The 26,245-nt window shown below is 41.1% G+C and overlaps 4 protein-coding genes across 5 annotated transcripts; 2 read left to right on the forward strand and 2 right to left on the reverse strand.

Annotated features, from left to right (window-relative positions):
- Window positions 1-1,276: 1,276 nt before the first annotated feature.
- Window positions 1,277-2,827, forward strand: LOC117183967 (uncharacterized). The gene is made up of 2 exons (XM_033379719.1): window positions 1,277-2,037; window positions 2,097-2,827. The coding sequence occupies exons 1-2, from the start codon at window positions 1,472-1,474 to the stop codon at window positions 2,797-2,799; spliced, it is 1,269 nt and encodes a 422-aa protein (XP_033235610.1). The 5' UTR covers window positions 1,277-1,471; the 3' UTR covers window positions 2,800-2,827.
- Window positions 2,828-9,585: 6,758 nt separating this feature from the next.
- Window positions 9,586-18,020, forward strand: Rbp9 (RNA-binding protein 9). The gene is given in 8 exon segments (XM_033379537.1): window positions 9,586-10,055; window positions 12,323-12,482; window positions 12,563-12,658; window positions 12,752-13,230; window positions 13,313-13,570; window positions 14,408-14,687; window positions 14,864-15,041; window positions 15,102-18,020. Coding segments are annotated over 5 exon segments (2,106 nt in total). The 5' UTR covers window positions 9,586-10,055; window positions 12,323-12,482; window positions 12,563-12,658; window positions 12,752-12,761; the 3' UTR covers window positions 16,023-18,020.
- Window positions 18,021-21,817: 3,797 nt separating this feature from the next.
- Ts (Thymidylate synthase) lies at window positions 21,818-23,062 on the reverse strand. Its single transcript, XM_001356114.3, has 2 exons — window positions 22,857-23,062; window positions 21,818-22,800 (listed from the first exon to the last, which is right to left on the reverse strand). The coding sequence occupies exons 1-2, from the start codon at window positions 22,959-22,961 to the stop codon at window positions 21,913-21,915; spliced, it is 993 nt and encodes a 330-aa protein (XP_001356150.2). The 5' UTR covers window positions 22,962-23,062; the 3' UTR covers window positions 21,818-21,912.
- A 648-nt stretch (window positions 23,063-23,710) lies between these two features.
- On the reverse strand, window positions 23,711-26,224 carry Rrp1 (Recombination repair protein 1). Of its 2 annotated transcripts, XM_001356113.4 has the most exons (4): window positions 25,067-26,223; window positions 24,927-25,001; window positions 24,652-24,845; window positions 23,711-24,589 (listed from the first exon to the last, which is right to left on the reverse strand). In XM_001356113.4, the coding sequence occupies exons 1-4, from the start codon at window positions 26,082-26,084 to the stop codon at window positions 23,930-23,932; spliced, it is 1,947 nt and encodes a 648-aa protein (XP_001356149.3). In that variant the 5' UTR covers window positions 26,085-26,223; the 3' UTR covers window positions 23,711-23,929. The 2 variants fall into 2 exon arrangements, with proteins under 2 accessions (XP_001356149.3, XP_003736152.2); XM_003736104.3 differs by having other exon boundaries at window positions 24,652-25,001; window positions 25,067-26,224.
- Window positions 26,225-26,245: the final 21 nt, after the last annotated feature.

Consider the following 26,245-nt stretch of genomic DNA (forward strand, 5'->3'; position numbering starts at 1 on the left):
GGAGGCTTCTTGCTGCACTATCGATGCTTTCGTCTACAGACAATAGATAGAGCAACAGCTGATCGCCTCCGAATTCAATTATGTACTCTCTTAGTGTCCGTCAGTCGACGTTTAAAAATCTTAAAACGTAAAGACATTGATGGAAATGGCCATTGCCAGATATTTTCCTTGCGATGAATAGTCGCTCCAGCTGCGATCAAATGTCGAAAAATAGAATAGAAAAAAATAAATACAAGCCTCTATTGGTTTTGATAGTTTTGAGTGCAACAAACTGCTCTGCAAACCGACTTTTTCTGATAGCTTTGGGGCTTTAGAAATGTTAAATGAATTACGGTTTTTTTTTGTATGGTAAGGTTTTTGAAACAAAATTTGTTAAAACTGTTATTTTTAGTAATGTTTTTTTCAGAGGCTGGGCTTTTTTTCACGTAACTTAAGATCTTATATATTATTGTACTTGACTTTACAATTCTGAAAAGCTGATAAATGCAGCCTTAAGCCGGATCCAAACAATGTGTAGCTTCAGCTTACCGTCTGGTAACTATAAAGCTTTTAAATGTCAAATTGATATTTTTCAGTTTCAATTCTCTTAAGGCTTTTATTAGAAAACATTCTGCCTTAATCTAACTGGCGACGAGGATTAACAAATAAAAGAAGAAACCTACACAAGCACCACGTTTAATCGAGCATACAGAATTTAAACGCTCAAAATATTTCAAAAGAAGAAGAAGTATATAGTCGCACATGGCTCAGAACATTACTGTACTTAGTGTATTACTTCTAGACAAGCAAGTACACCCCGGGGTCTTCGACTCTGGCGTTCAACCGCAGCCGCGTCATCATTAGTCAGCCAGCCCAGATGTGTCATACTTCCGTATCAAATTTAAAATAATTTGTGCATTTCTCGAATGCGAATGCAAAGAAAATATGTACGTACTTGCAGTGTTGTCTTGTCTTTGAAGGGAAACATAATTTCAAAATTAATGCTCAAGTATACCTAGTTATATGTCATTAACGTCCATAATCATCGGTAATATACAATATATATGTTATTATATAATATCGTACCACACCATACAATATACATATAAGTATAGATGGTACATACTTGTATATATGTAGTACTTATGCACAGTGATTACCCTAATGGACAATTAGGAAAATACTAATTTCAAGTCAATTATGAAATGAAGAAAACAGAAACCAAACAGCATTCGAATCTCTGAAAACGAACAGAGCATACAATCAAATATTTCTGTGAGGACATCGCAGAGCCGAAGACCCTGGGATTTATTCAGTAAGGTTCGTTTGCGACATGTTCGGGTATGAACTGACACAACTATATATACTGAATGGTTAGTGGATAACCCCAGACAACGTCAACCCGTGACGAGAGCTGCTGACGATCACGCAGTTGTCCAGACTTTACGAGAACGATCCATCCATCCATTATGTAGGTAATCGCCAGATACATATGTATATTCATTTCCAGTCAGACTTCCCATCCAAATACACTACAGAAGATAGCACAAGAAGCGAAATGAGTGGCAAAGCTGTTTTCGAGGAAACCAAGAGAAATAATGGGGACAAGGACTCAGGAATCTGTGACGCACGCAATGCAACAAATTTTCGCAATTTAGACCAGAATTGCTGGAATGTCATATTGGATTATCTCAACGTGGAAGACCAGCTAAGGCTCGTTTCCTCTGACGTGTTTGACGGTGGGATCTTCAAGAGTTACGCAAGCCATCGCTACAAAAGTATTGATAACGAGCTGACGAGTAGGACTAGCGACAAAGATCTCAAGCAACTGTTGCAGATCGTTGGCGAGAATGTGGAACATTTGGAAATGACTTTTGAAAGCACCAAGGCCGGATGGGATTATCTAAACAGTCTGAAAAAGCTTAAATCTCTGCACGCTAATATGAACTTCGAAGAAGAAGATGGGGATATGTTTTGTACGGGTTTCATAGAAAATCTCAAGAAATTTACGTGCCTGCGGAAACTGAAGTTTCGAATTTCGACGGTTTCGAATTTAGCGTAAAAGGATTGCATGTTCTTGATCAACTGGAATCTCTGGATGTGCGTTTATCTCATAGATTCGATGCCAAGAACTTGGCGGATTGCTGCCAAGCGATGTGGCAATTGCGTCATCGGCGTTTTGGAGCTATTGAAAACATCGGTAAGAACCATTTTGAAATTCTGGTGACAAACTGCAAGCAGCTGGAACGTCTGTCCTTTGGCTTACGGTTCGACGACTCTACGGTGCCCTATGAGCTGGTCTGCCGGTTGCCCAGGCTGCAGCATTTGGAGGTATGGCACTCAGGTTCTATACACGACTCTTTTATCGAGGGATTGATGAACAAACAGGGCTCTCCTCTGGAAAGTCTTATCCTGGAACGTTGCGCGCTGTCCGCGGATCAGATTAGGAATCTTCGCAGCATTTCTACACTTAAGGAACTCAGTATTTCCTGCGCCCACCTCCCCTTGGAGGATTTACGGAAGCTGAAGAGCCTTCTATTCTTCCGCATATACATGCCAAGCATTACGAATGACCAAATTCTGGACCTCCTTAAGGGTCTTCCTCGCCTAAAAGTTCTTAATTTACTAAATTGTCGTTGTATCGACAATTCATTTGTGAGTACTGTTCGTACCTGGAGCGAACAGAGAGAGATCAAAATCTATCTCGGACACACAAATAAACACGATATTTTGTATGCCAATCCCTTGGTAGAAATAAATAAAAGTATTTTAGCTCCCGTATTCATAAACAAAGAACTTGGTGAACGACACCAGAGCTAACAAATTTATTAATTTTTCCTGAATAAATTATACTCATTTATAAGACTATAACTATCCAATTAATTTTTAATTAATAATTATTAATTAATTAATAAAGCGGATAAATGCAGCTATAAATCGTACCCAAACATTTTGTGGCTTCAGCTTCTAGTGCGGCAGCACAGTTCCTGGCGGAAGAGGTAAGCCAAATAGGGCTATCTTGACGGACCTCTTGACCATGTTCACTGGGCAGAGGCTCATTAACCGGCGGATGACAGGCAGCTTAACACAGCTAGTCTGCCTGCAGGAGACGGCAGCCGACGTTAGACAGCAAAGATACTATTAAGGTCCCCGAATAGAGGAAGTCAGACACGCAGACGTCGCCATTGGTGGCAAATGGGATTCCACCACAACGAATGCCAAGTCCTGGCGGAGGCTTTCGCCTCGCTGGGCGTAGTCCTAAAAAACGCTGGTTCCACCCCTACATTTAACAGAGCAGATACCTCATCTATCATGGACCTCACCTACATAAATATAAATATAAGACTGGGAGTGGCCACAACATGGCAGATCAGCGACCAATACACAGCGAGCGACCACAGCGCCATCATTTGCACCGACCCTCCCCTTTTGTTCCTTCCTTTTTTTTCCGCCTTCTTTTCCTGCTTTTTCCCTCTTCTCTTCTTTTTTCTTCCTTTCCTTTTTTTCTTCCTTTTTCTTCCCTTTTTCCCTTCTTTGCTCTTTTTTCTTCCTTTTTCCTTTCTTTCTTTTTTCTCCTCCCCTTTCCTTTCCCCGGCAGTACCGGCAGTACTGATCTGTAGCAAGAGACGGCGAGGATAACCGTAGGGGGAGCCTCCATAATATCAAAACAAACCATAAGGTTCCTGGGTGTCATGCTTGAGAACCGTCTATCATTTAGAGAGCCCCTACAATGGACACCAAAGAAAGCACATGTCGTAGGTATGACAGCTTCTCGCATGATGCTGAATAATAGAGGCCCAAAGTCGACGAGCAGGAGACTTCTCTTCAAAGTTGCAAAGTCTTCATCGCCGATATGGACCAAGTATATTTGATGTCTTCAGTTAAAAGCGTCGTTTGTTAGTGAAATAAGTGGAACGTTCATTTTATAAGACACATATTGTACGATTATGTGTAAGTAAAGCTGTTAATCAGCCGGAACGGTAACCAGAACTATCCCTTTCCTTTATACTTATTGTAGGTAAATATTCAGCATCGTTTAAGAGATCCAAATCATCCGTCTTGTCACAATGTCATAGGAGCTAACGGTAATGACATCAGTTTTCCCCCAAGATTTTCACTGATTGATGCCTCCGAGTGCTTCATCTTCGCAACGGTATTTAAACGCACTGCTATTTCCTGTACGCCACACTCAGTTGCAGATGCTGCAATCTTCGAAAGACCACATTTTTAATCAATTGATTTTGCGATGCTTTAAATACACAGAATACACAGCAAAACCCAAGCGTCCAGGACGGAGGCCAAAACCCGCAGTGTAGCGACCACGCGACTATTGGCATTGGTCTTTATCACAAACACGAAGATGGTCAGTGCTCTGTGCTCGCTCACAATGGTCCACAGCATGCGTCAATGATGAGAGTTAGGCAAGTATTCTTGAAGCCTACACAAGCTCATCGTTATAGGTTGGGAGCAGTCACTGGCTCGTAGAAGTAATTATCATCTGTGCAGGGATTCGGCTGCGATAATGTAGTCCATTACTTTCGTCCATGGATAGCCCACTTTTAGGAGGCAGGACAGTAGGTCTGTCAGCTCGTCGAAAGCGCTTGTCCTCGACGTGTTCCTTTCCGACTCCAAACTGTTTCCATAGCGGACTAGTAGAGTTGGCAGCTTCTCCAGAAAGATGTCGAAAGTGATCCTGTGTTTTCACAAGTTTTGTGGGGCAGGTGGAGGCGTGTTCACGCACTACAAAATGGGGAAAATTGTTTAGCAATCTGGTGGCGGTGACACTGCACACAGCGCTCACCTCAACCCTGGTAAAATCCATGTTAGAGTTTTTTTATCTTTTTCTTTTTGGATGACATTAGACTTTGCAGACTAGCTGAAAAAAACAGAGACAGCCTTATGGAAAAAGCCTGAAGTGAGAGCGAAATATATGTATATATGCCGGTTGATGATTTTTTATTTTAGTTTTCAGAACCAATTTCCCTCTTCGCAAATATATCAAAGTCTTATGTCATACAGCTATTAGTGGACCTTGCAATAGATGTGTACGATTTCTATCAAGACATGAAATCTTCGATATATTTTCTGCGATATTTTTTTATATCAATATGTCTTATGACACCCATCCCTAACACTGGCTACGCGCAGAAGAACCAAAACAACAAATTTTCGCGGGTCTTTAAAAGAACGCGCTCTGATATTAATTCACTTTTCATTAATTGCGCCAGCCACCGGAGCATGCGTATGAGCATGTTACTATCTAGAAGTACTTACAGTATGTCAAGAAACTCTTTACACACTGAAAATAAATAAAAATTTTTGACTTTGGATAAGAAAATTGGATAAAAAAAATGTATCAAATTTTTTTAATTCATAACCATTCAGGGATTAATTATAAAGTAGTTAGTGAAAAAAAAATAACAAAACTATAAATAGGTAACTTACAAAACAACAAAAACAATGATTACTCATTTTTGACACTGTCAAGAAACTCTTAAAAACATTTCGTTTTCGAGCTCTGTTTTGATCTCGTTCTTAGAAAAAACGGGACTTTACCGTAATCTATGCTTTTGGCGTTGCTCAGTGATGCTCTATTTTTGCATTGACTTTGATTTGGTTGCGAAATTTTGACCGGTGCACATGTACAGAGTATTGTTATTGTTTTTTCACTAACTACTTTATAATTAATCCCTGAATGGTTATGAATTAAAAAAATTTGATAAATTTGAACCAAAGGCCATTATTTTCTTATCCAAAGTCAAAAAATTAAATTTATTTTCAGTGTGTAAAGAGTTTCTTGACATACTGTACTTTCTTTTACTTAAAGAGACTTAAAACGTCGCCTCCAACGCAATCGTTTTAAAATCCGCGCCCGTGTTGTTGAACGCGTTCGTTGAAATTCCAAAGCTCTAGATGCACAAATGATCTGTAAAAAGAAGCGTTTCCAAATCTATACATTGAATAGTGAATCTGAAGTTACCGAAATCGTAAGTTCCGCTAATAAAATTCTTAGACCTGTAAGGGTTAAAATACTTACAGTTGTAAGGTAACTGCAGCTAAAAAAGGTTTGTAATACATTGAGCTTGCCCGTGTGCGTGCAGGTTGGTTTACACGTACATATGTACATCTGTAAGCAAACAGCAACAAAACAAGCAACGACGAAGGCAAGAGCAGAGATTGTTGCATATATACAAATAGGTGAGAGCGGTTGGGTGGTGAATATTAGGGGGTGGTGGTACAGGGTGGCGTTTTGCTCGCAGAGTAGAGTTCAATGGTCTTTTGACACAAATGATGTCAAGTTGAGCTTGCTGCTCGTTCGCTCGCTCTCTCAATTCCCTCCTCGCCTCTCTTGCAGTCAGCTGCCTTGCATTTGTTGCTATTTAACTGTTTGTTTGGGTGCCTTTTTGGCTGCTCTTTCCCACAGAGGTGTCGTAGCGGCCGGCTTGAGATGCTCGGGCAGCCGTTCTCTCCTGATGCGCGCTCTCTCACACTCTCTTTCTATACGAAGAACCTACCACAATTTGTTTCGTGTTCATCGCTTCTGCTGGCTGCATTTCCTTGTTTATGTTTTGCGAACGAATGTAGGCTATTCGGCTAAATAACGAAGCCTGGCAGTGCAGCTTAAACTGTAGAGAGAATGACTAACTGATGTTAAGGAGAGAGTGCGAGAGAGAGAGAACTCTACCGTTATATCCCTCAAGCTAGTGCAGCGCTTGCGATGCGCTGTTGCTGCTTCTGCTTCTGGCTCTGCCAGTACCTGCGCAATTTTGCGCTGCAGCTTCTTGTTATTGTTGGAGTTGCTGACGGCCTCTTCGCTGCCTTCCTCATCTGCTGACTGCCTCTTCTAATTCTTGTTCTTCTCATTTGTGTGGGGGGTACAATGTGCCAATTTTGAATAAATATTGTTAAAAGTGTAAATGATATGAGGGCACTGTCTAGGGTATACGGTACATGGTACTGTCAATTACATACAATACATATCCGTTAGGTTCTCTCGATTTCATTAAGTTCAAGCAATTAACTTACCCTTAGATATGCTGATGTAGTTTTCGTTCCACTGTGCATGCCAATGCAAAAACTACGCAGTTGTTATGTCTTTGCTCTCTCGCGTACTCAACTGTACGCCGCCAATGGCAGAACGAGGAGCAGTGGAGCTGCTGCTGCTGCTACTGGTACTGGTGCAGCGGGCAGCGCAGTCGCGAGTCCTGGCTGCATTTATCCTGGCGGCAATCGAACAACCATTTAGTTCTTGCACTCTCGACAGCAAGTTGTGTTTTTTGATTCTCGTCGTATTGTCGTCGTTTATAAATTGTTGTATATCGGTATCAAAATACACACATCTAGCATACTCACACAACCAGCCACACACAAATTTTCGTAATGCCACATACATACATATATCTACAAATGAATATATAGTGCTACATACATATATGTATCGGAATCAGTTCGAAAAATCTTTAAATGTGTGTGCGTACGTGCTCAACTAGTTTTTAAAACTCATTTGCAACGCAACGAACCAAATTCTCAAGTTTTTCTAAAACGAAAACGCATAACGGAAAGTTGTGAAAATCAGTGAAGAATATTTTGCGGCGCCGACGAGCCAAGTAAGAAAATGGTGAAATCATGGGGGATCCGCAATAACATTTTACATTCTATTTGCCATGCAAAAGTGCCCACACCCAAAGTCGATTTTTCACTTTGCATATAGCAGAGTAGAGAACCACCTCCCCTTCAGCCCACAGCCCTCAGCTCTCGTATCAGGCGATAGTAAAACGGGGCTCAATGGGGAGGCTCTCTGTCGGCAGAGTCGCAATTTCTCTATACTCTGATATGTATTTGCTGCCTACACATACTCACACAGTCACACAACCAACTGCACACTCATGCACAAAGCTGTGTTTCGTGCAGCGCCGGCCGCTGCCTGCAGTCGCCATTTAACCTAAAAAACGACGTTGATCCAGGAGCGGTCACAGCCGGGAGGAGGGATGGTGTTGGAGACCGAGCCTGCTGCAGAAAAAGCTTCGCAGAGCTCAGAGCTATCTTTATAAGGAGATGTAATTATTAATGTTCGGTCCGGCTTACTTTTTCCTTAGATATAATATATTATGTTTTATTTCGTTTTCAAATTCGATTAGCACAGGATGCACAGAGCCCCGGTTTTTTTGAGCCTGATTCGGTAACTGTTCCGTAGTCATCGACCACCAGCCCACCCACCCCTGTGTTGGAGGTGACGTTAGCGTCGAAGTCAACGTCAACGTCAGCTTGCAGCTAAGCTTACTCTCTCTGAGCTTATGTGTGCTTGCTCTCGCACTCTCTGGTGCTGGTTCTCCCTACTGCTCGGGACTTGCATATCTTGTGGCGCGCTCAGCTGACAGCTGACTGCGCTGCCTGCGCTTCTGCTGCAGTTTTCGTTTTTTTGCTCTCTCTCCCGTTTATTTTTGCCGCACCCAAATGCGAAGCGGCCTCTATAATTCAGCTTTAGACATTCTTCTACTTTCTTTACTAGTCCTTCTACTCCCTCTGTCTCTCCGTCTCTCCCTCTCTCTCTCTCTGTTTCTCTCTACCTATCTATACGGAGACTTTGGCAAGGTGTGTCACTTTTTTGTTTTGTTCTTGCATTTTGCATAGCTCCTGTGCCCCGGCGGCCATAGGTATAGATCAAGTTTCCTATATTTCTGGAACCATGTACGGCTCCATCCCAGCCGTGCATCTATGAGTTAGGTGGTAGGAATTTTTAACAATTTATTAAAGAATATTATGAGTTTGTGCTCCATTATGTGTGGGCGTGTTTTTAGGGAAAAAAGTGGATAGAAGACGTTATTGGACGGACGGTTGTGGGAGTGGAATTATAATTATCCTTATTGAGGGGCCGTGTACCACTGTAAATGTATGGCTTGTTTCAATTGTATTATAAATTGGAGTCTGTTTTCCTAGGAACAGAAACAACATCCAATATTCAATGCAACTGAAAGCGTTTTTAAAGTTAGTGGCTTAATGCATATGTATCATAAGTACATAAGTACAATATGTATGTGTATGTGTATGTGATAATGATTTTATTTAAGGTGCTTCAGTATCAGTCGGATGTTTAGCTATCCGGAAGACATCGCAATATGGGTTTTAATCAATAGAATATTTAACTGCCCCATTATCAGTTGGAACAACTGTTTTGCTGCCACAGATTTGAACATCAATTGGAAATAATTTCAGCTGTTTAGTGCTTAGAAGTCTTTTGCCTTCGGATGTTATGGGCATATTAAATAGATTACCATAAAGGAATTGCAAATATTTATAGTGAGTTTTCAAAGAGATTCCCATTATAAATTACCTTCCCCGCCGCCTCGAAAATACATATGTATACGCGAGCGTGTGTGTGCTCATTGGATGTATCCGTTCATAGGTGGGTGATCCATTCCAAACGGATTTCTCTTCCCTTGCGGCGCCAAAGAGCAAGCATTCGACAAGTTGGCCAACCCAACTGCACAACAGTCAACAGTCTCTCTCTCTGTCACTTTCTCTCTCACGCGCGGTATCGCCGCTCTCCCGTTCCGTGCTTGGACTCGCTCGGAGGCATAAAAATACTTTCCACGCCGCTCGCCAAATCATTTATTTCTGTTCTGTTGAGTTGCAGGAACGCGTTCTTTTCTACTTTCCGTTCGATTTTATTTCCTTATTATTATTATTATTATCGTTATTGTTATTACGAATTAGTTGCACGTTTCGGTTCGGTTATGTTCTGTTCTGTTTAGTTTAGTTCGGTTTCTCCTTTTTCCAACAGTCACGGCAACAAATTAAATTTCAACAATTTAATTATAATCCCTCCAATTAACTAAATCTCTTTGCCTTCCTTTCGGTTGTCGCTTTGTTTTGGTTGTGCTTTCTTCCAATTCGGATTCTGTTCGGTTTTTGTCTCGGTTATTATTAAAATAAATATACTCGCGTAAAACCAAACATCCATCCCACCCTGAAAATTGTTTCGTAATCGCACTGAAATCGAAATCGAGAAAACAGCAACAAGTTTTCCACGATCTGAGAGCAGATCCATCCAACGTCCAGCCCAACGGGAAGAAAAGGTAACCGAACCAGGCTCATTTCCACGAGAATTTATATAATTCGGAAAATGAATTCAATGCGAGAACATTTCCTTTAGGCAGTGGATTGTGGGGAAAACTCTTCTGCCACTTAACCTCAAATATGCGTCGAGCAGCAACAGCTCCGATGCACAGTGGGTCTGATATCTCAAAAATTCAAAAAGGGGTTTGAATGGTAAGACTTGCACTTTGAGATGCATAGTCGAGCATAGTCAAAAACCCGTTTTTTTCCACTTTTAGGCTAGGATATCTCGAAATTCTGTGATCGGACTTGTATTCAGCGCAATAAGACTCTGTAGAAAAGTATGGTTTCTCGGTCATTAATTTGTCTAATAGATGAAATATATGGATGTATTAGTATATGGATCTAATTTTTGAGTTATTTTTCAACTTTGATTTGACTTAACAAAAATATATGTATATTTGAATTTCATTGATATTTGTTTTCCTTATATATTGTTTGAATATTTCTGTATCTAAGTTCAAAAGTGCTATTCATTTTATCAAAAGCGCTCATACAATTCATTGACTTTTGTCACCTCTTTTGGGCTGAGGCCCCACCGTGCGACGTCATCGCGTCAGCTGCGATTCTTTTGCTGCTTTAAAAATATTTTCGAAAATACAACTATAATTTGTGCCGGCTACGGCTACGCAGAACCGCAGTACAGCACAGCAGCAGCAGAGCTCTTCTATTTCGTATATCCCAGCAGTTGTTTGTTTATTTTTAAAATATTATTTTCTCGCACGATTTACGCTGGGAAACGCAACAAACTGCCCGCGCAATAAAATTTACAACAGAAAACACTCGACGGTAATCTATCTCAAAAGGTATTTCCAATCAAAGCAATGAAATTGAATGATACATTTCCTTAAAGAAAACATAGAGAAAGTCTTGCCTTGCTAAGATCGATTTTCGATTTACAGAAAGAAAAGAAAAGTGTCGATACAAAAGTGAAGAAAAATCTGCCAATCCAGAGAGTTTCCGAATATAATTGCGAGTATATATTTTAGAATCGTATAAGATGATCCCATAATGATAGATAGCCAATGAAAGATATTTTTTCAAATTAGGTTTTTTTTTCATTCGTTTTATATGAATATTTCGCAATTTTTCCAATCTCTTTCTCTCCCCACCTTATAATGAAAAACGTTCGAGTACACAGACATGTAAATAAGTTTATTGCAGGCCGCAATAGTCATAAAGGCACCAAATTGAACATATGCTAAAAATACAATTTACTATACGAGAATGTGTTACAAGAAGCAGAGCAGAGACCACCATCCATCCATCGGACGTACTTATTCGTCGGATAACAAGTTAACGATTTAATCCACATACATATTTAGCGTATACGTACTATATAGCAGGCCGTCCCGTCTGTGCGGTGTGTGGGTGTGGGCTCCAATATGGCCACAATATTCCCAATTAAAGCTCCATTTGCATTTCGAATGTATTTATTTGTTTATTTTTTGAGTATTTCAATGTCTTTCAACGAAAAGCAAACACCACAAACCCACCGCGCCTCTCTTAATAAAAAACTGAAGAGATCTCTCTCGGTCCGGCCCGTAGAGAGAGACGTTTATAGAGACAGAGACAGAAAGAGAGAAAGACAGAATTGTGAGGCGCATGCGTTGTCGTCGTAGCTGGAGAACGCACAGTATTTTTCTTTTAGTTGTGGAAAATGGAATGAATTCAATGGAGTGGAATCATTTAAGGAACGTGATCAAATCCTGATATCAATAAAATAGAGGGACATACATACATATGTACATATGTATCATATCATATCTACGCTATGGAAAGAGTCTGTGAACTCCTTTATGTTAGACTCTCTTTCAATAGATAAATAAAAGAATATGCCCACGTGCCCAAAAGAAAAGCCCAGCAGTTGGTGGAGGGATGTTCGCCTCCAGTCCATATCCATTATTTAGAATAGGCATCTAATTGGCTCCAATAAAGGGAGACCGCATTTTAATTGCATCGATTTTTCAGCCATTTCTACCGCCGGATCTTACCCATTCACCCATTCTGCCATGCAGTCAGGCAGCAAATGTGTGGCAGCCACAGCAACAAAGAGCTCTGGTCTCGGGCATTTCTAAGGTTTCATTAAACAAAAAAAAACCATTCACTTTGGCGCTTCCCCAGGAAAAGCGGCGAGAGCGGCCCCTGCCCGCATTTCATTTAAATTGAATTAAAATAATTGATTTTTATAGCAACTTTGTTTGGTTTTTTGGCACTTCCTTTTCAGTAAACTTTCGGGCACACAAGCAACCCAAACGTACCCATACGTATACGTGTTATACGCGCTCCTAACTAGGCTATAGAATACGCCTGAGATCGGTCCACAGGCAGAAATACTTTTGTGTTCCATTTCGGTTGATCCACCCTGCGTGCGCCTCAGGAAAGGGGTAAGTGATCTAAGATATTGTATATCTAAGATATTGTGATCTAAAATTGTTCATAATGTATTTGTTGTGTTCTCTTGCAGATCCCCCTGCAGTATTATCTCAAGATCAACTCTATAAACGCCTCCTCCTCCCTTTATTACTGTCTCGTGAACAAGTTTTTCGCAAAAAAGAAAGCAGTAAAGTTCATGTTTATTTATTCGACTATTGTATACCTCTTTATGATATGAAAGATGTGAATCTTAATGGGCGTTTGTTGTACTTTTCAGCAGCAGACACAACATGGTCGAGGGTCAGACAGCCGTGCAACAGCAGCCCCAACAGCAGCCACCTGCTGGAGCTGCCAGCAACACTGCCAGCAGCAGCACCGCAATCTCCGCCACAGGAACAGGCACAGGCGTAGGATCTACAGGATCTACGGGAAATGTGACGACCAACAGCCAGGCGCAGATAAACGGAGGTACAGCCTCGACATCGCCTGCAGCAGCCGGATCTGGTTCGGGTTCTGGATCGACGACAACCGGATCGAATGCCAGTGGCCAGGCATCCAATGCCAACAATTCAACAGCGAATAACAACAACAACAACAACACTGCTAACAACAATAATAACAACAACAACGAACCAGATCCAAAAACTAATCTGATTGTAAACTACTTGCCACAGACAATGTCCCAGGATGAGATACGTTCGCTGTTCGTTAGCTTCGGAGAGGTGGAGAGCTGCAAGTTGATACGCGACAAGGTGACAGGTGAGCACGGTGCGCCGAGTAGGATACTGAACTGTCATCCGTCGATTAATCCCACCCTCCCATCTCCCATCCCCCGATGTAGGCCAGAGCCTGGGCTATGGCTTCGTGAACTACGTGAAGCAGGAGGATGCCGAAAAGGCCATCAATGCACTAAATGGTCTGCGGCTGCAGAACAAAACCATCAAGGTTTCCATTGCCCGGCCCAGCTCGGAGAGCATTAAAGGCGCCAATCTCTATGTATCGGGTCTTCCAAAGAATATGACACAGTCGGACCTCGAATCATTGTTCAGTCCTTACGGCAAGATCATCACTTCGCGCATACTTTGTGATAATATCACCGGTGAGTCCTGGTTTCCTAGCTAGAGAGAGACAGAGAGACAGAGATAGAGAGAGAGAGACGAAGTTAAATACTAAATACTAAAGGAATATTAGACCCAGAAACTAGAACCCAGAACCCAGAACCCAAAACCCATATCCTAGAGGAATCTTCCATTATATACCACCCCATTACTATTCTCTTTTACCATTAAAAGCATGTCCCAGTATCCAGTATTTAAATATTTGAATATACTATCTACTCGTACTACTACTACTCGTATTCTTCGATTCATTTGTAGCCTCCTAGCCATAGCGCGCACAAATTTGATTTCGAATCTTGCTGGCGCTCTCTCCACAAATACAATTATAATCTCTCCCTTCTGTTTCCTTATTATTGATATATTAAGAATTATAATTAATGAAAATTTTATTTACAATTTTATTTTTACATGTAATAATCGAACCAAATAAGATGAACATGCGCCGGGTATGTTTTTTCTTTTAATCATTTTAATTTATCATATATCATTTCCCTTTAATTTCCAATTGATGTTTTACCAATTGCAGTGCATCCGCACATACAAAACACAATAATACAATATTTATTATGCATTTTACGCATTATACTGTACCATACAATACAATCTATCTATCAGCTGCACTGCTTTCACCTTTTATTCAGTTTTCGCATCACATTTTCGCTTTCGTCATTCGACAGATGCATGACAATCCATTGCATTACAGGTTGCCACTTGCTTTCGCTCGAATTTATATGTATCTGTATCTATCCGTATCTTCATCTGTACCTCTGACGCTTCTGTACCTGCAATGCACACTAAACATTCCCGATCATTTGCAGGTCTCTCCAAGGGCGTTGGCTTTATACGCTTCGATCAGCGCTTTGAGGCCGATCGGGCCATTAAGGAGCTGAACGGCACCACTCCGAAGAACTCCACCGAACCGATAACCGTCAAGTTTGCTAACAATCCCAGCAGCAACAAGAACAGTATGCAGCCACTGGCCGCCTACATAGCGCCACAGAACACCCGAGGCGGTCGGGCATTCCCCACGAATGCCGCTGCCGGAGCTGCAGCCGCAGCAGCAGCCGCTGCCATACATCCCAACGCGGGCCGTTACAGGTCAGGAAAAAACGGATAGAGAAGGGAGCAACTGGTGTCGTTAGAATAAGTTTATTTGCATGCCTACACCTAGATATACTTACATATATCCTATATATTCGTAGATGTAATACGATCTATGTGTGAGGTAAACAGCATCTAGAATGTCTCTCCATTTGTTTGACCCTCTTCTGCAGCTCGGTTATCTCTCGATACTCGCCGCTTACCAGCGATCTGATCACCAATGGGATGATTCAGGGCAACACCATTGCCAGCTCCGGCTGGTGCATTTTCGTCTACAATCTGGCCCCCGAGACCGAGGAGAATGTGCTGTGGCAGCTGTTTGGGCCCTTCGGGGCCGTGCAGTCGGTCAAGGTGAGGCGCGGGACAAATCAATTTCGTGGTTTTGCATCAACTGATTGTTGTACCCCCCAGGTGATTCGCGATCTGCAGAGCAACAAGTGCAAGGGCTTCGGGTTCGTCACGATGACCAACTACGAGGAGGCGGTGCTGGCCATACAGTCGCTCAATGGCTACACGCTGGGCAACCGGGTGCTCCAGGTCAGCTTCAAGACCAACAAGAACAAGCAAACGTAATTACTATCCAAGTTGGCTGCTGTTGTCAATGCCAATGCGGCGGCGGCGGCCTTGGCGGCCAATGGTCTGGTGCTCCACAACCATCGTCAGAACAATCAGAACAACATCAGTAGTAGCATCAGTACTTCGAACAATCCACATGGCAAATATGCTAACCACAACAACAGCAGTAGCAACAACAGACAGCACAACACCAACAACAACAGCCACAGCAGTAGCAGCAGCAACACGAGCAAACAGCAGCAGCAACAGCAGAGGCTCCAATCAACAACACAAAGCAACAAGCAACAATCAATGCCGCCACCTAAGAGATCATCAAACAACACCTCATCAGTCGCAGTGTCCAAAGGCGATGCTGGAAGCAGCACTGGCAATGGCGCTGCAGCCTCCTCCTCCTCGGCTTCGTCGTCGAGCAACATTTTGAAAACATCCACAAAATTCATTTACAACAAGCCACAAAATCAATTTGAGTTGCTCCAGCAACAGCTGCAACTGCAGCAGGAATTCGCCCAGTTCCTGACAAACGTGGCCAGCAGTGCAGTAGGATCAGGATCCAGCAGTGCAGCCAACACATCAGCAGGAACAGGAGGCTCTGTGGGTAGCCATGGAAGCCAGCGGAACGGATTAGGAGGAGGAGGAGGAGCCCTGGGAATGGGCATGGGCATGGGACTGGGACTGGGAATGGCAGCCAATGGATCGTCGTCAGGAGCTGGCTCTGGGAACAAAAACATGCCCTCCTGGTCGAATTGGTTCTTTTAAAGATCCCCGTTACTACTCATTATTTTTTCTTTTATTTACTCGATTCAACCTCTTATGAATTAATTGATTTCTCAATTTGTTAGGCCCATTTAGCTTCATTTACTTCAAATTACTTTGTAAGCTGGCCAAGAGGCAACATTTGGTGACTCAAGCCGAGGCGATTATTTTTTCATTTTGATAGCTTAAATCCAAAGCATCAGGCTAAGCAAATCCTAGTTTAAGTTGATTACGTTTCGATGAATTATGAATTCGTTTTTCGTTTTGTATCACATCCTCCACACATCAATTGTTTAACTTAAATCGAGGCGCATATCAATCGGGCCCGTGATTGAATAAGTACTACAAAATAAGTGCAACTGTACCCTTATATTTTATTCGTTAATGCACTTTTAAAGAAACATCTATCTAGTCGGCACTAGCGGACAGAATGGCTTCCAGAAGGGAATAAACTGAGAAACTGAGAAACGGAGATAAGTAAAGCTGTAGTTAAGTTTTTGTTTGGGATGTACTCCACTCTACTCTACTCTACTCTACACATATTTTTAAACAGAGCAGATAATTATGAGAGGAGCATTTTGATGGCAATGAAGCCCACAATCCACCAAAGAATGAGAAACAAACATGACAAATATTTAAGCTATAAATAACTGTATAAATGAGATACGAAAACAGAACTGAATGCGTAAACAGATACAAGTGTAGAGGCGTTTGGTTTGGCATATAGTCAGACCAGGCCGTTTTGCTAATAGACAAAGCAGAGCAGAGAATGAGAGGGAAAGCTAGATACAAGATACAAGAAGAATACGAGAAGCAACCAAACAAGACATGCATATGTTTATGTTTTATATTAAATGTATAACTTTTTCTAAAATAAACGATGTATGCATAATATACCCACATATAGTCGAACCCTTTATTCTATCCCCATACCCCATTCCCCATTCGCCATCCACCATCCACCATCCCCCATTCCATAACAACATATGTTCGAACCCCAAAAACTAATCTTCTCCTCGTCATAAAGTCATACTGCCCCATCCCTGCCCTGACTCTCTGGTGTCATGTCAGCACAGAATGCATCTAAACATACATAAAATGGCAGCAAGAGCTAATGAGAATTTTTCGAATACAACGAATAAATGTTTAAGAAAAATCGAAAACAGCAAAACGGGCAAACGCAAAACGGATAACAGATAACAGATAACAAACAGATAGTATAACACGATACAAGCAAAGTGAGACCATAATAGTACTAACCTAATCAACGATTGTAAAGCTAAAACAAAGCCAGCTACAAAATCGAAGCACGCCATTCCAAAACGAAGCTAAAAATGTAACTTTAGACAAAGATCAGAACAGTCCCTCCCTAGACAAGCAAGCATAGAAGAAGTGAAATGAAATTAAATGGAAATGAGTAAATGAGTAAATGAAAACCAGAGCGAGAGTACGTAACGTAACTTAGATTGAAAAAACGCGTTTCAGCATAACGAATTTGTTTTAACCCAACTCAACAGCAATATCAAAAGCGCATACAAAACAGACAAAGAGAAAGATACAAGAAATTAATGAACAAGTTAAACAAATTGCCAAACTAAATATAATACATTTTTAAATACGAAAATGAAAGGCTGGGATGGATACCAGATCGGGGCTCGATCTGACAGAGAGATAATGTTTCCGAGAGTCGAGATAGCGATCGGGGAAGTGTATGGAAGGAAGATCGATAAAATTAAATCATGGTGCTTGACAGATTTCCTTGCAAAGCTACAAATGAAAATGTGTCCCTAACGAATTCAAAAAGCAGAAAACCTTTAAAAAAAATATGAATTTAGTTGTAGAAATAACAAAAAAAAAACAAAAAAGGACACTTCTATTGAGAAGAAAAGAACTAAATGGCTTGGGAAAGGTAGGAGATCATTTACTATTTATTGGTATTTATAATTTGAATCTTATGATTATGATTATGATTTGTATCCCTCGGTTCCCTTGCCTCGTAAATAAGGTCCCCCGAAACGTAAAATTTGCAATGTTAAGAGACATTAAACTATGCTATAGCACTATACGAAAAATCTATAACTATTTATGAAACAAACAATTATTATATATGATTAACAATATATTGATGTTGTGTATTGAAAATTTTAAATGTTTATACATCTACATACATACCAAGGAAATTATTACGAATTACTAAGTCATGGCATGCATAGAGGCAAAGCAAAGCAAAGCAAAGCAAGGAGGAAAGAAACCATTTTCATGTATACGTCAACGTCAGTAAATTAATTGCATACTATTTAAACTTATTACCAGAAATGATATACATATATACTATATATATATATATATATATATATATAGTACATGCATATACTTATAGTTACGATTATGGTTACGAAGATATTAGGTATGTGCGTGTGTAGTGCGTAGCAGCAAAGCAGCAAAATGCCAAGCCACCAGATTTGTATGTAGAGCTCTCAGTAGCTATAGTATCCACTATTCCTCCACTTTACTCTCCTTCCCGCATCAGAAAACAAGTAAAACTAAGCTATAAGAATATTCTCCTATACACAGATACACACCCACATACTCACACTCACACACACACAAACACAAACACACACAAACACAAACACACACAGACACATTCAAACACATACTCATGCGCAAATGCTTGACTGAAAAATTAAATAGAATTCTTGCTTTTTAAGCGGTAATAAGAAAGAAAGAATGAATACCTTCCAGCAAAAATTTCTAGGCTAGTTCAAGGACTCAGCCCAAGAAATCAATCACTACAAGAGAAAACACCAAATGAAAAGTTTTTATACAAAATGTAGAAATCGAGGCACCGTTTTTTGTGCATTTGTATGGGATTCCATGCGGCACTGCGGACTGCGGCGTGCAGGGATTCCATTCCATATTGGCGGACAGGATCTGTGTAACATGAGATCTCTGTGTGCATAATGCAATTAAGAATAAAAGTATTGTAAAAGTAAAACCCGAACAACAACAAAAGCAATCGATTATATACATTTTTTAAGAGGAAATGTTTTATAGTAAGGGAGAAACAGAAGACAGAGAAGACCGAAGAGGAGGCGAGGAAGCCCGAAGAAAACCAAGAAAGTATTTTAAAAATTTAAATATATACATGAGTACTATATATACAATATATTATATTATATATACATATTATATACTTAATGGGTATGGTAACGAACAAAAACACCGCACAATAATATACAAAACAAAGCAAAACGTCGATGAAGGGAAGGAAAGGAAAGGGAAATACGTGGGAACGTAACGTCATGAGAAACATACGTAAAGAACAAAGTCCGCTGAGGATCACTGATAACAGAACGTTTAACTAAATGCAGAAAAGACTAAGGAATCGAGAAAATACTACAAAAAAAAAGAAAGAATACAAAGAACAAAACCACAAATGGAACGAGCAAATTTATAATTTTTACATAAAAACGCAATAATGTTAACATTTAGAGAAGACGAAGAAAAATAGAAAACAAAGCGCATATCTTGAGAAACGAAGAACGAGAAGCAGTCTCGCCGAAGAGAACGAAATCGAAATCGAAAACAAAAACAAAAACAAAAAACAAAAATATGAAAAGTTACCACAAATTTTAACTAACAAACAAGTGAGAAAGGCTTATAAACGGTACACTTTTATACTTTTACATCAAAACCAAAACCAAACCAAACCAAACCAAACAAAAAACCAAAGAAGTACGAGTATGTAAAGAAAATGCATGATTGATTGATTGATTGATTGATCTGTTTGTCGTTTCTAGAGGCACATTCGCGTTTTGGAGCCAATAAGGTTGTGCAATTGCCTGCAGGTTTCTAATCGGAAGCGGAAGCGAACGTGGAAGCCTGCAGCGCCCTCTCTCTCTTTAAATGTCTGTTTCTCTCACACACAACACACGCAAACACACGGAAACACACACAGGCACTCTTTTCTCTACTATTGTAATCTCACTTAAATAAATGTTGGATAGCAAAGCCCCCCTCCCAAAAGGAACTTACTTACAGATATGACCTATTCGAGAAATGTGCTAAGAATCGATGGTAGTTGACGGCTTGTGGGCATCTCTAACCTTTTCCAGGGGCGCTTCCTGCAAGATCTGTTGAATGGATGCTAGATAAATTATAAGACTATGGTTAAAACAAAATGGAATAGGAAGAGCAACAGAACTTGTAGTGAAAGCTCCTGCTAAAATAGCATGCAATTTGAGCAGTTTTTAATTTTTTTTGGCGCTTCACGATTCTCTTAAAAGTCCAGATCAGATCTTTGTTTCTGCTCCAACATCCTCCCTTAAGACCCGGCTATCGAACAGATTAGAAAAAAAAAACACACACACACAAACCAAACCATTTTCTGGACGCGCGTCGTCATCGGCAAGGTAACGATGGAAAGAAGCTCTCTCTATATGTTTAAATGTTGAAGAAATACAAATAAAACTAAAAGTATATTATAAATTAATTAAAAACCAAATCTTAGTCGAAAAGAACTTAGTCAAAGGTACTAATTTTAAGCACTATTGTTAAACGCAAGTCGAAGGCAAAGGCAAGGCATTAAGCGGCACTAAGCTGCGATTAGCCAAAATTGAAGAATTGGAAAAGAAAGATATATGGAATACGGAATATGGAATCTAAACTCAACTCAGAACCTTAGTGGCATTCGCTCTTTCAAGCTCAACATAAGTTTAAATAACATATTGAATTTCACATAAGAGATTATAATAATTCCATCTAATTTCTATTTGTCTATGGGTTAGCTTATACAATATATGTATGTATGTACTCGTATGTATTATGCCACATATTATATACGAAAACTATGCAAGTCAAGTTTCTTTCTCGTCGTTATAAACATAGTCAAAATATTGGTGGACCGTATCGTATTGTAGTAGCAAATATGTATTTATCTTTAATCATCACAGACAAAACCGAAACGAAACGAAATGAAACGAAACCGAAACAATTACTCCAATTTAATTAACGTGCATAAATTATATATTGAATTATTGTCGAGTCGAGTTCTTTCATATGGACAGAAGACCTTAAGCGATTTTCTTCGAATTTTCATTATAAATTAAACTTAAAGACGATACCAAGAAACCAAGAAACCAAAACCAAAACCAAAAATCACAATATTGTGTGCGATGAAATCAAGCAAATTTATATAGCATATTTATGGTATACTCTGTGCAAGATTTATTAAGAATCAATTAACTTCATTATGGATTACACTGAGAATTTACAAAACAACAACAAACACACGCGACACACGATGAATGAAACCAACAATTTATTCCAATAAAGCTATGAAATGATGTGTTTAAAGACTATGCCCTACAATTTCCCGCAATATTTTTACATTCTAGGCCTAGAGAAACTCTGAAGTCTATCCATTCTATCCAGTATGCTATGCATAGCGACGGCTGCCACGTGTAAATCTATTGCAAATGTAAGTACTAAATGATTTCGAATGCTCCGCCGATAGAGTTCCCGTAAATGCGTGCGATGAGCTTCGAATACATTCTATTTTTTTGCCACTACATTTGGGCAGGAATCTGTGTTGTCAACTTTTGAGAAGAAAAAGCTATTTTTGTGGTTGAAGTTTTGCACAGAGTACGCATGCATGAATGGACCTCTAGTACGTACTAAAATTGACATTTGGAGGGGTATTCCTCCAGTCGACTAGTGACTGAAAAACAAAAGCTGCTAAGAAGTTTCAGTTACCTCAAACTCAATCTCTATCGCCCACTACAACTGCGAAGTCATTAAGCTGTGACAGCGTGAATCACTGAATTTATTTATTATGGATTGCCAATATGAGCCAATATTTCAGGTAATACAGTTAGTAGCAGTAGCATTTTTAGACGGCCATGTCCATCTTTATCTTAGGGTATGGCTCGTAACCGATGATCTCGAAGTCTTCGTACCGAAAATCTTCAATGTTCTCAACCTGTCGCTTGATGTTCAGCTTTGGAAACGGCCGCGGCTTGCGTTTCAGCTGCTCCTTCAGTGGATCAACATGGTTAAGATACACATGAGCGTCGCCCATGGTGTGGATAAAGTCGCCCGTCTTCAAGCCAGTTACATGGGCTATCATGTAGGTCAGCAGGGCGTAGGAGGCGATGTTGAATGGCACGCCAAGGCCCATGTCGGCGCTGCGCTGATACAGCTGGCAGGACAGCTCTCCGCGGGTCTGCGAGACGTAGAACTGTGCCAGACAATGGCAGGGCGGAAGTGCCATTTTGGGTATGTCCAGCGGATTCCATGCAGACATGATGATCCGACGATCGGACGGATTATGCCTGATGGTGTCAATTACTTGGCGCAATTGGTCGATGCCCTTGCCGCTGTAGTCATCGTCGCAAGTCCCATATTCGGCACCAAAGTGGCGCCACTGAAAGCCATAGACTGGACCCAGATCTCCCACGGCGCGATCGGTATGGCCCAGTTTGTCCAGATACTCTCTGGTGCTGTTTCCATCCCAAATGTGCACGTTCTTCGCCTGCAAGAGCTTCGCATCTGTCTTTCCGCCCACAAACCAAATCAGCTCCTCCACGACCGCGCGAAAAAACACCCTCTTGGTGGTCAGCAAGGGAAACGAGAGCCGCATATCGAAACGTAGCTGACTGCCGAATACCGACAGGGTGCCGACATTGGTGCGATCGATTCGACGTTCACCGTTCCCTATGATATACTGAATCAAGTCCAAGTACTGCTGCTCGTCTTTATTGGTCTCTTGCATCAATAACTAAAATGTAGAGCAACGTAATGTGGGAGGACAGAGTCTGTTTCAATTGTACGCACCGGCACTTCAACATTGCATTCCTTCAATTCACGCTTGATTGGGGATTTCTTCACAGGCGACGCATTATCTGATGACAAGTTGGGGATTGCAGCTGCACTCGCCATTACTCTATTCCAATATTTAACAAAAACTAAGAAAAGTTAAAAAAAACTCGATTTTTTTGGCGGGATAGAGATGTTCACCATAAAAATATTTTCCGATAGTCCCAGTCATGCATTGAATCACAGTTTACGGTTCCATGGATGGTTCAGCAAATTGTTTTATAATATATATCGAAGTAAAAAAGAAACTTTGTAGTTTTTGTAAACACTAAAACATGAAATTAATGAATTATAAATAACCATCTTTTACACTGGGTTGAGTTATTGAGTTTTGGGCAAAAGTCTGTTTTTTTTTTTTACATAGGATAAGCATAGGAGTCTAGTGGTGCAAAAAGTTTAGTTATCATTGCCTTTCAGCATATGCTAGCGCTTTTAGTTACTTTCACAGTTTGTAAACCATATAGTAAATACCCAGGGGTTGCATCTAAGATGTCTGAACCGTCTTACCTTGCGCACATTCTGCTGTCTTTTTGGTTCAAAAAATAAATGAAATTTTATAAATTTTTTTGTTTGCCAGAGGCGATGAGAAAATGAAAAAACATATCGATACCAAAAATTTGTAAAAACAGGAGCATCTAAAAACAAAACGTTTGAGCTAAACAATTTAATGGTTCAAACAATGAATAGCCCCACCGTTTTTTGTACAAATTCAGTCAACGCCAGCGTTCTCTGCTGTTTAGAAATTTTCGCATCGATAGGAGGATTATTGGGCTACTTTTTTTTTTAATTTACTTTTAAATGCACTTTTTTTGTAAAAGGAAGTTTTTGTGTAATTTTATTTAAATACCGAAACTGGTCGATCTACAACAGAATGTATACAAACGTGTATGCCGCATGTAACAAAATAGGACAGACGGTATAATTATATGAGGAAAAGAGGTCGTAATGCCTATTACTACAAATAAAAACAAACAAAAAATTAAGTGGAAAAAAGTTTGCCACTATACAAAAAAATTAGTTTAGCTTTAAGTCTAAATATTTAGGAATACAGTAATTGGGCAATGATCGCTTCCAAGGAGCTGCTTTCGGATCACATGGTCTACTACCCGCGGGACAAATCGTTCGGAGACAATGCAGTAGTCGAGACGCCACCCTACATTGCGAGCGCGTGCGTTGGACATGTAAGTCCAGTATGTGTAGGCTCCCTTTTTGTCGGGATACAAGTGCCTGAATGTATCCACGAATCCTAGCCCAAGCAGCTCAGTCATCTTATCGCGCTCCTCTTTGGTGAAGCCAGCATTTTTGGTGTTCGTCTTGGGATTTTCCAAATCGATTTCGTTATGGGACACATTCATGTCCCCACAGATGACGACCGCCTTCAAAGCGTCGAGCTTCTGCACATAGGAATGGAAAAGTTTCTCCCAGCGCATGCGAGCCTCCAAGTTAACCAGCTTGCGACCCGAATTGGGGACATAGACATTTATCAAATAGAACTTTTCATACTCCGCTGTTATCATGCGTCCCACATCATCAAACTCCTCGTTTCCAATGCCGTACTCGACATTAATGGGCATAATTTTGCTGTATATGGCCACCCCAGCATAGCCACCTGGCATGCACAACCAGTACGGATGATAGCCCGGCACGTGTGTCAGTTCTTCGGGCAGTTGATCATTTGAGCACTTTGTTTCCTTCAACAAAAATGGTGATGTGATTAATAATGTCCTGCTAAAGGCGTTCAGTGCGGACTTACTTGCAGACAAAATATGTCTGGCTCCTCGAGAGCCAAACTCTGAAGACCGTCCTTCTTGAGCCATGCCCTTAGCCCAGCTACGTTCCAGCTAGAGATTTTAAAATTGAATACCTTTTCGGCTGGCAGGGCAAAGTCAGCTTTATCCAAGTTTACTTTGGCTTCTCCTGCCTTCTCCACTTTTTTGGTCTTGGATGCTGGAAAACAAAAGTTGAGCACGTTGTGCAAGCTTTTCAATACTGCACCGGCACCGCACCCGGTGGGCTCCACCAACATACTTTTCGACCCATCAACCGCATCATCTTCAGCAGCTTCAGATTTGGTGGCGGTGGCGGCTTTTTTTCGACCGCGAACTGGAAAATAGTTAAATCTGGTTAGAAATGTGTGCAATTATGTATTATATTTCATTCCCGCCAACCTGGCTTGCTTTCTGCAGGCTCTGCTAACTCCTCGTTCTCCTTTTTAGCGGTGGCCTTCTGAGCCCGTTTTTTGCTGGTTGCTGGTTCGGGTTCCTCCCTGACTTCCCTTTTGGCTCTCTGCTTAGTTGGCTTTGCTGCCTGCATAGGCTCAGATGGCAGCACAGGTTCGGTTTCTTTTGATTTTTTAGTTCTCTTGTTGGTGGCCTTCGTGGGGACAGCATCTGCTGTTGCTTCCTCCGTGAGCTCAGAAGTCTTCGAGTCCCCTACTGGCACAGGCTCAGCTCGGACACCGTTTTCACCAGCTTTCGCTTTCTTAGTTCGCTTATTAGTAGCCTTTGGCGGCTCTTGAGCCAATTCTTCTTCCTCAAGAACCTCGGCTATTTCCGAATCTGCCAGACGCTTGTTAACTCGGGGCCGTTTGGCTTGTGTCTCAGCTTTATTTTCCTTTCCCTTCTGCGCTGGCTCTGGTGCGATCAAGGGTGGTTGTTCTTTTTTTGTTCGTTGTTTTGGCGGTTCTGCTTCTTCTACCACCGCATTAGCGTCTTCTGAAGGGTCCTTCCTCTTACGTCCCCGGGCTTTTGTTTCCTTCGGAGCCGATTCCTCGACAGCTGCCGCTTTTCCTCTCTTGGCACGTCCCTTGGACGTTGCTGGTTCTTCCAATTTTTCAGCAGCAGGCTGTTTTTCCTTTTTGGCCCGAGAACTGACTGCTCCGCTAGATTTTGGGGCCGGTTCTTCATTTGCATTCTTCGGAGGACGCCCTTTCGAAGCCTTTGGCACTTTTTCGGCGTTCTCCTCTTCCTCCTTGTACTGCTGCGAGTTTTCATCGTGGTCTGGCTCTGGGTTTTCGGCTGCAGTTTTCTTCGATGTTTTTTTTGCGCGTGGCTTCCCCTTCGTCAGAACTTTGGCATCAGCATCTGTAGTACCGGCTTTTTCTTTAACGACACTTCCATTTGTTGTAGCATCAGGGAGCTCTAGCGCCTCCTCTACTGGTTTTTTTGTGGCCTTGGAGCGGGGCATTTTATTATATTATGAATATTTATGGTCGATTTTTAAGGAAAAAAATTTATTTCTTGTTTGTGTGCGGACACAAAAAAACTCTGCGCGGGCAACGACGCCACTATTCTGCAAGAAGCCGGCAATAGAATATACGGTCAGACCCTCATAAATATACCGTCTCA

Source organism: Drosophila pseudoobscura, chromosome 4 (genome assembly GCF_009870125.1).
Source record: "Drosophila pseudoobscura strain MV-25-SWS-2005 chromosome 4, UCI_Dpse_MV25, whole genome shotgun sequence".
In the NCBI taxonomy this organism is placed as follows: Eukaryota; Metazoa; Arthropoda; class Insecta; order Diptera; family Drosophilidae; genus Drosophila; species Drosophila pseudoobscura.

Coding starts and splice junctions, on each gene's coding strand:
- LOC117183967 (XM_033379719.1), top strand. CDS start 1,472: ATGTATATTCATTTCCAGTCAGACTTCCCATCCAAATACACTACAGAA. Junction 2,038..2,096: donor TCGACGGTTTCGAATTTAGC/GTAAAAGGATTG, acceptor TTTATCTCATAG/ATTCGATGCCAAGAACTTGG.
- Ts (XM_001356114.3), bottom strand. CDS start 22,961: ATGGCGAGTGCAGCTGCAATCCCCAACTTGTCATCAGATAATGCGTCG. Junction 22,801..22,856: donor AATGCAATGTTGAAGTGCCG/GTGCGTACAATT, acceptor TCTACATTTTAG/TTATTGATGCAAGAGACCAA.
- Rrp1 (XM_003736104.3), bottom strand. CDS start 26,084: ATGCCCCGCTCCAAGGCCACAAAAAAACCAGTAGAGGAGGCGCTAGAG. Junction 25,002..25,066: donor GCCTGCAGAAAGCAAGCCAG/GTTGGCGGGAAT, acceptor ACTATTTTCCAG/TTCGCGGTCGAAAAAAAGCC. Junction 24,590..24,651: donor CAGACATATTTTGTCTGCAA/GTAAGTCCGCAC, acceptor TTTTTGTTGAAG/GAAACAAAGTGCTCAAATGA.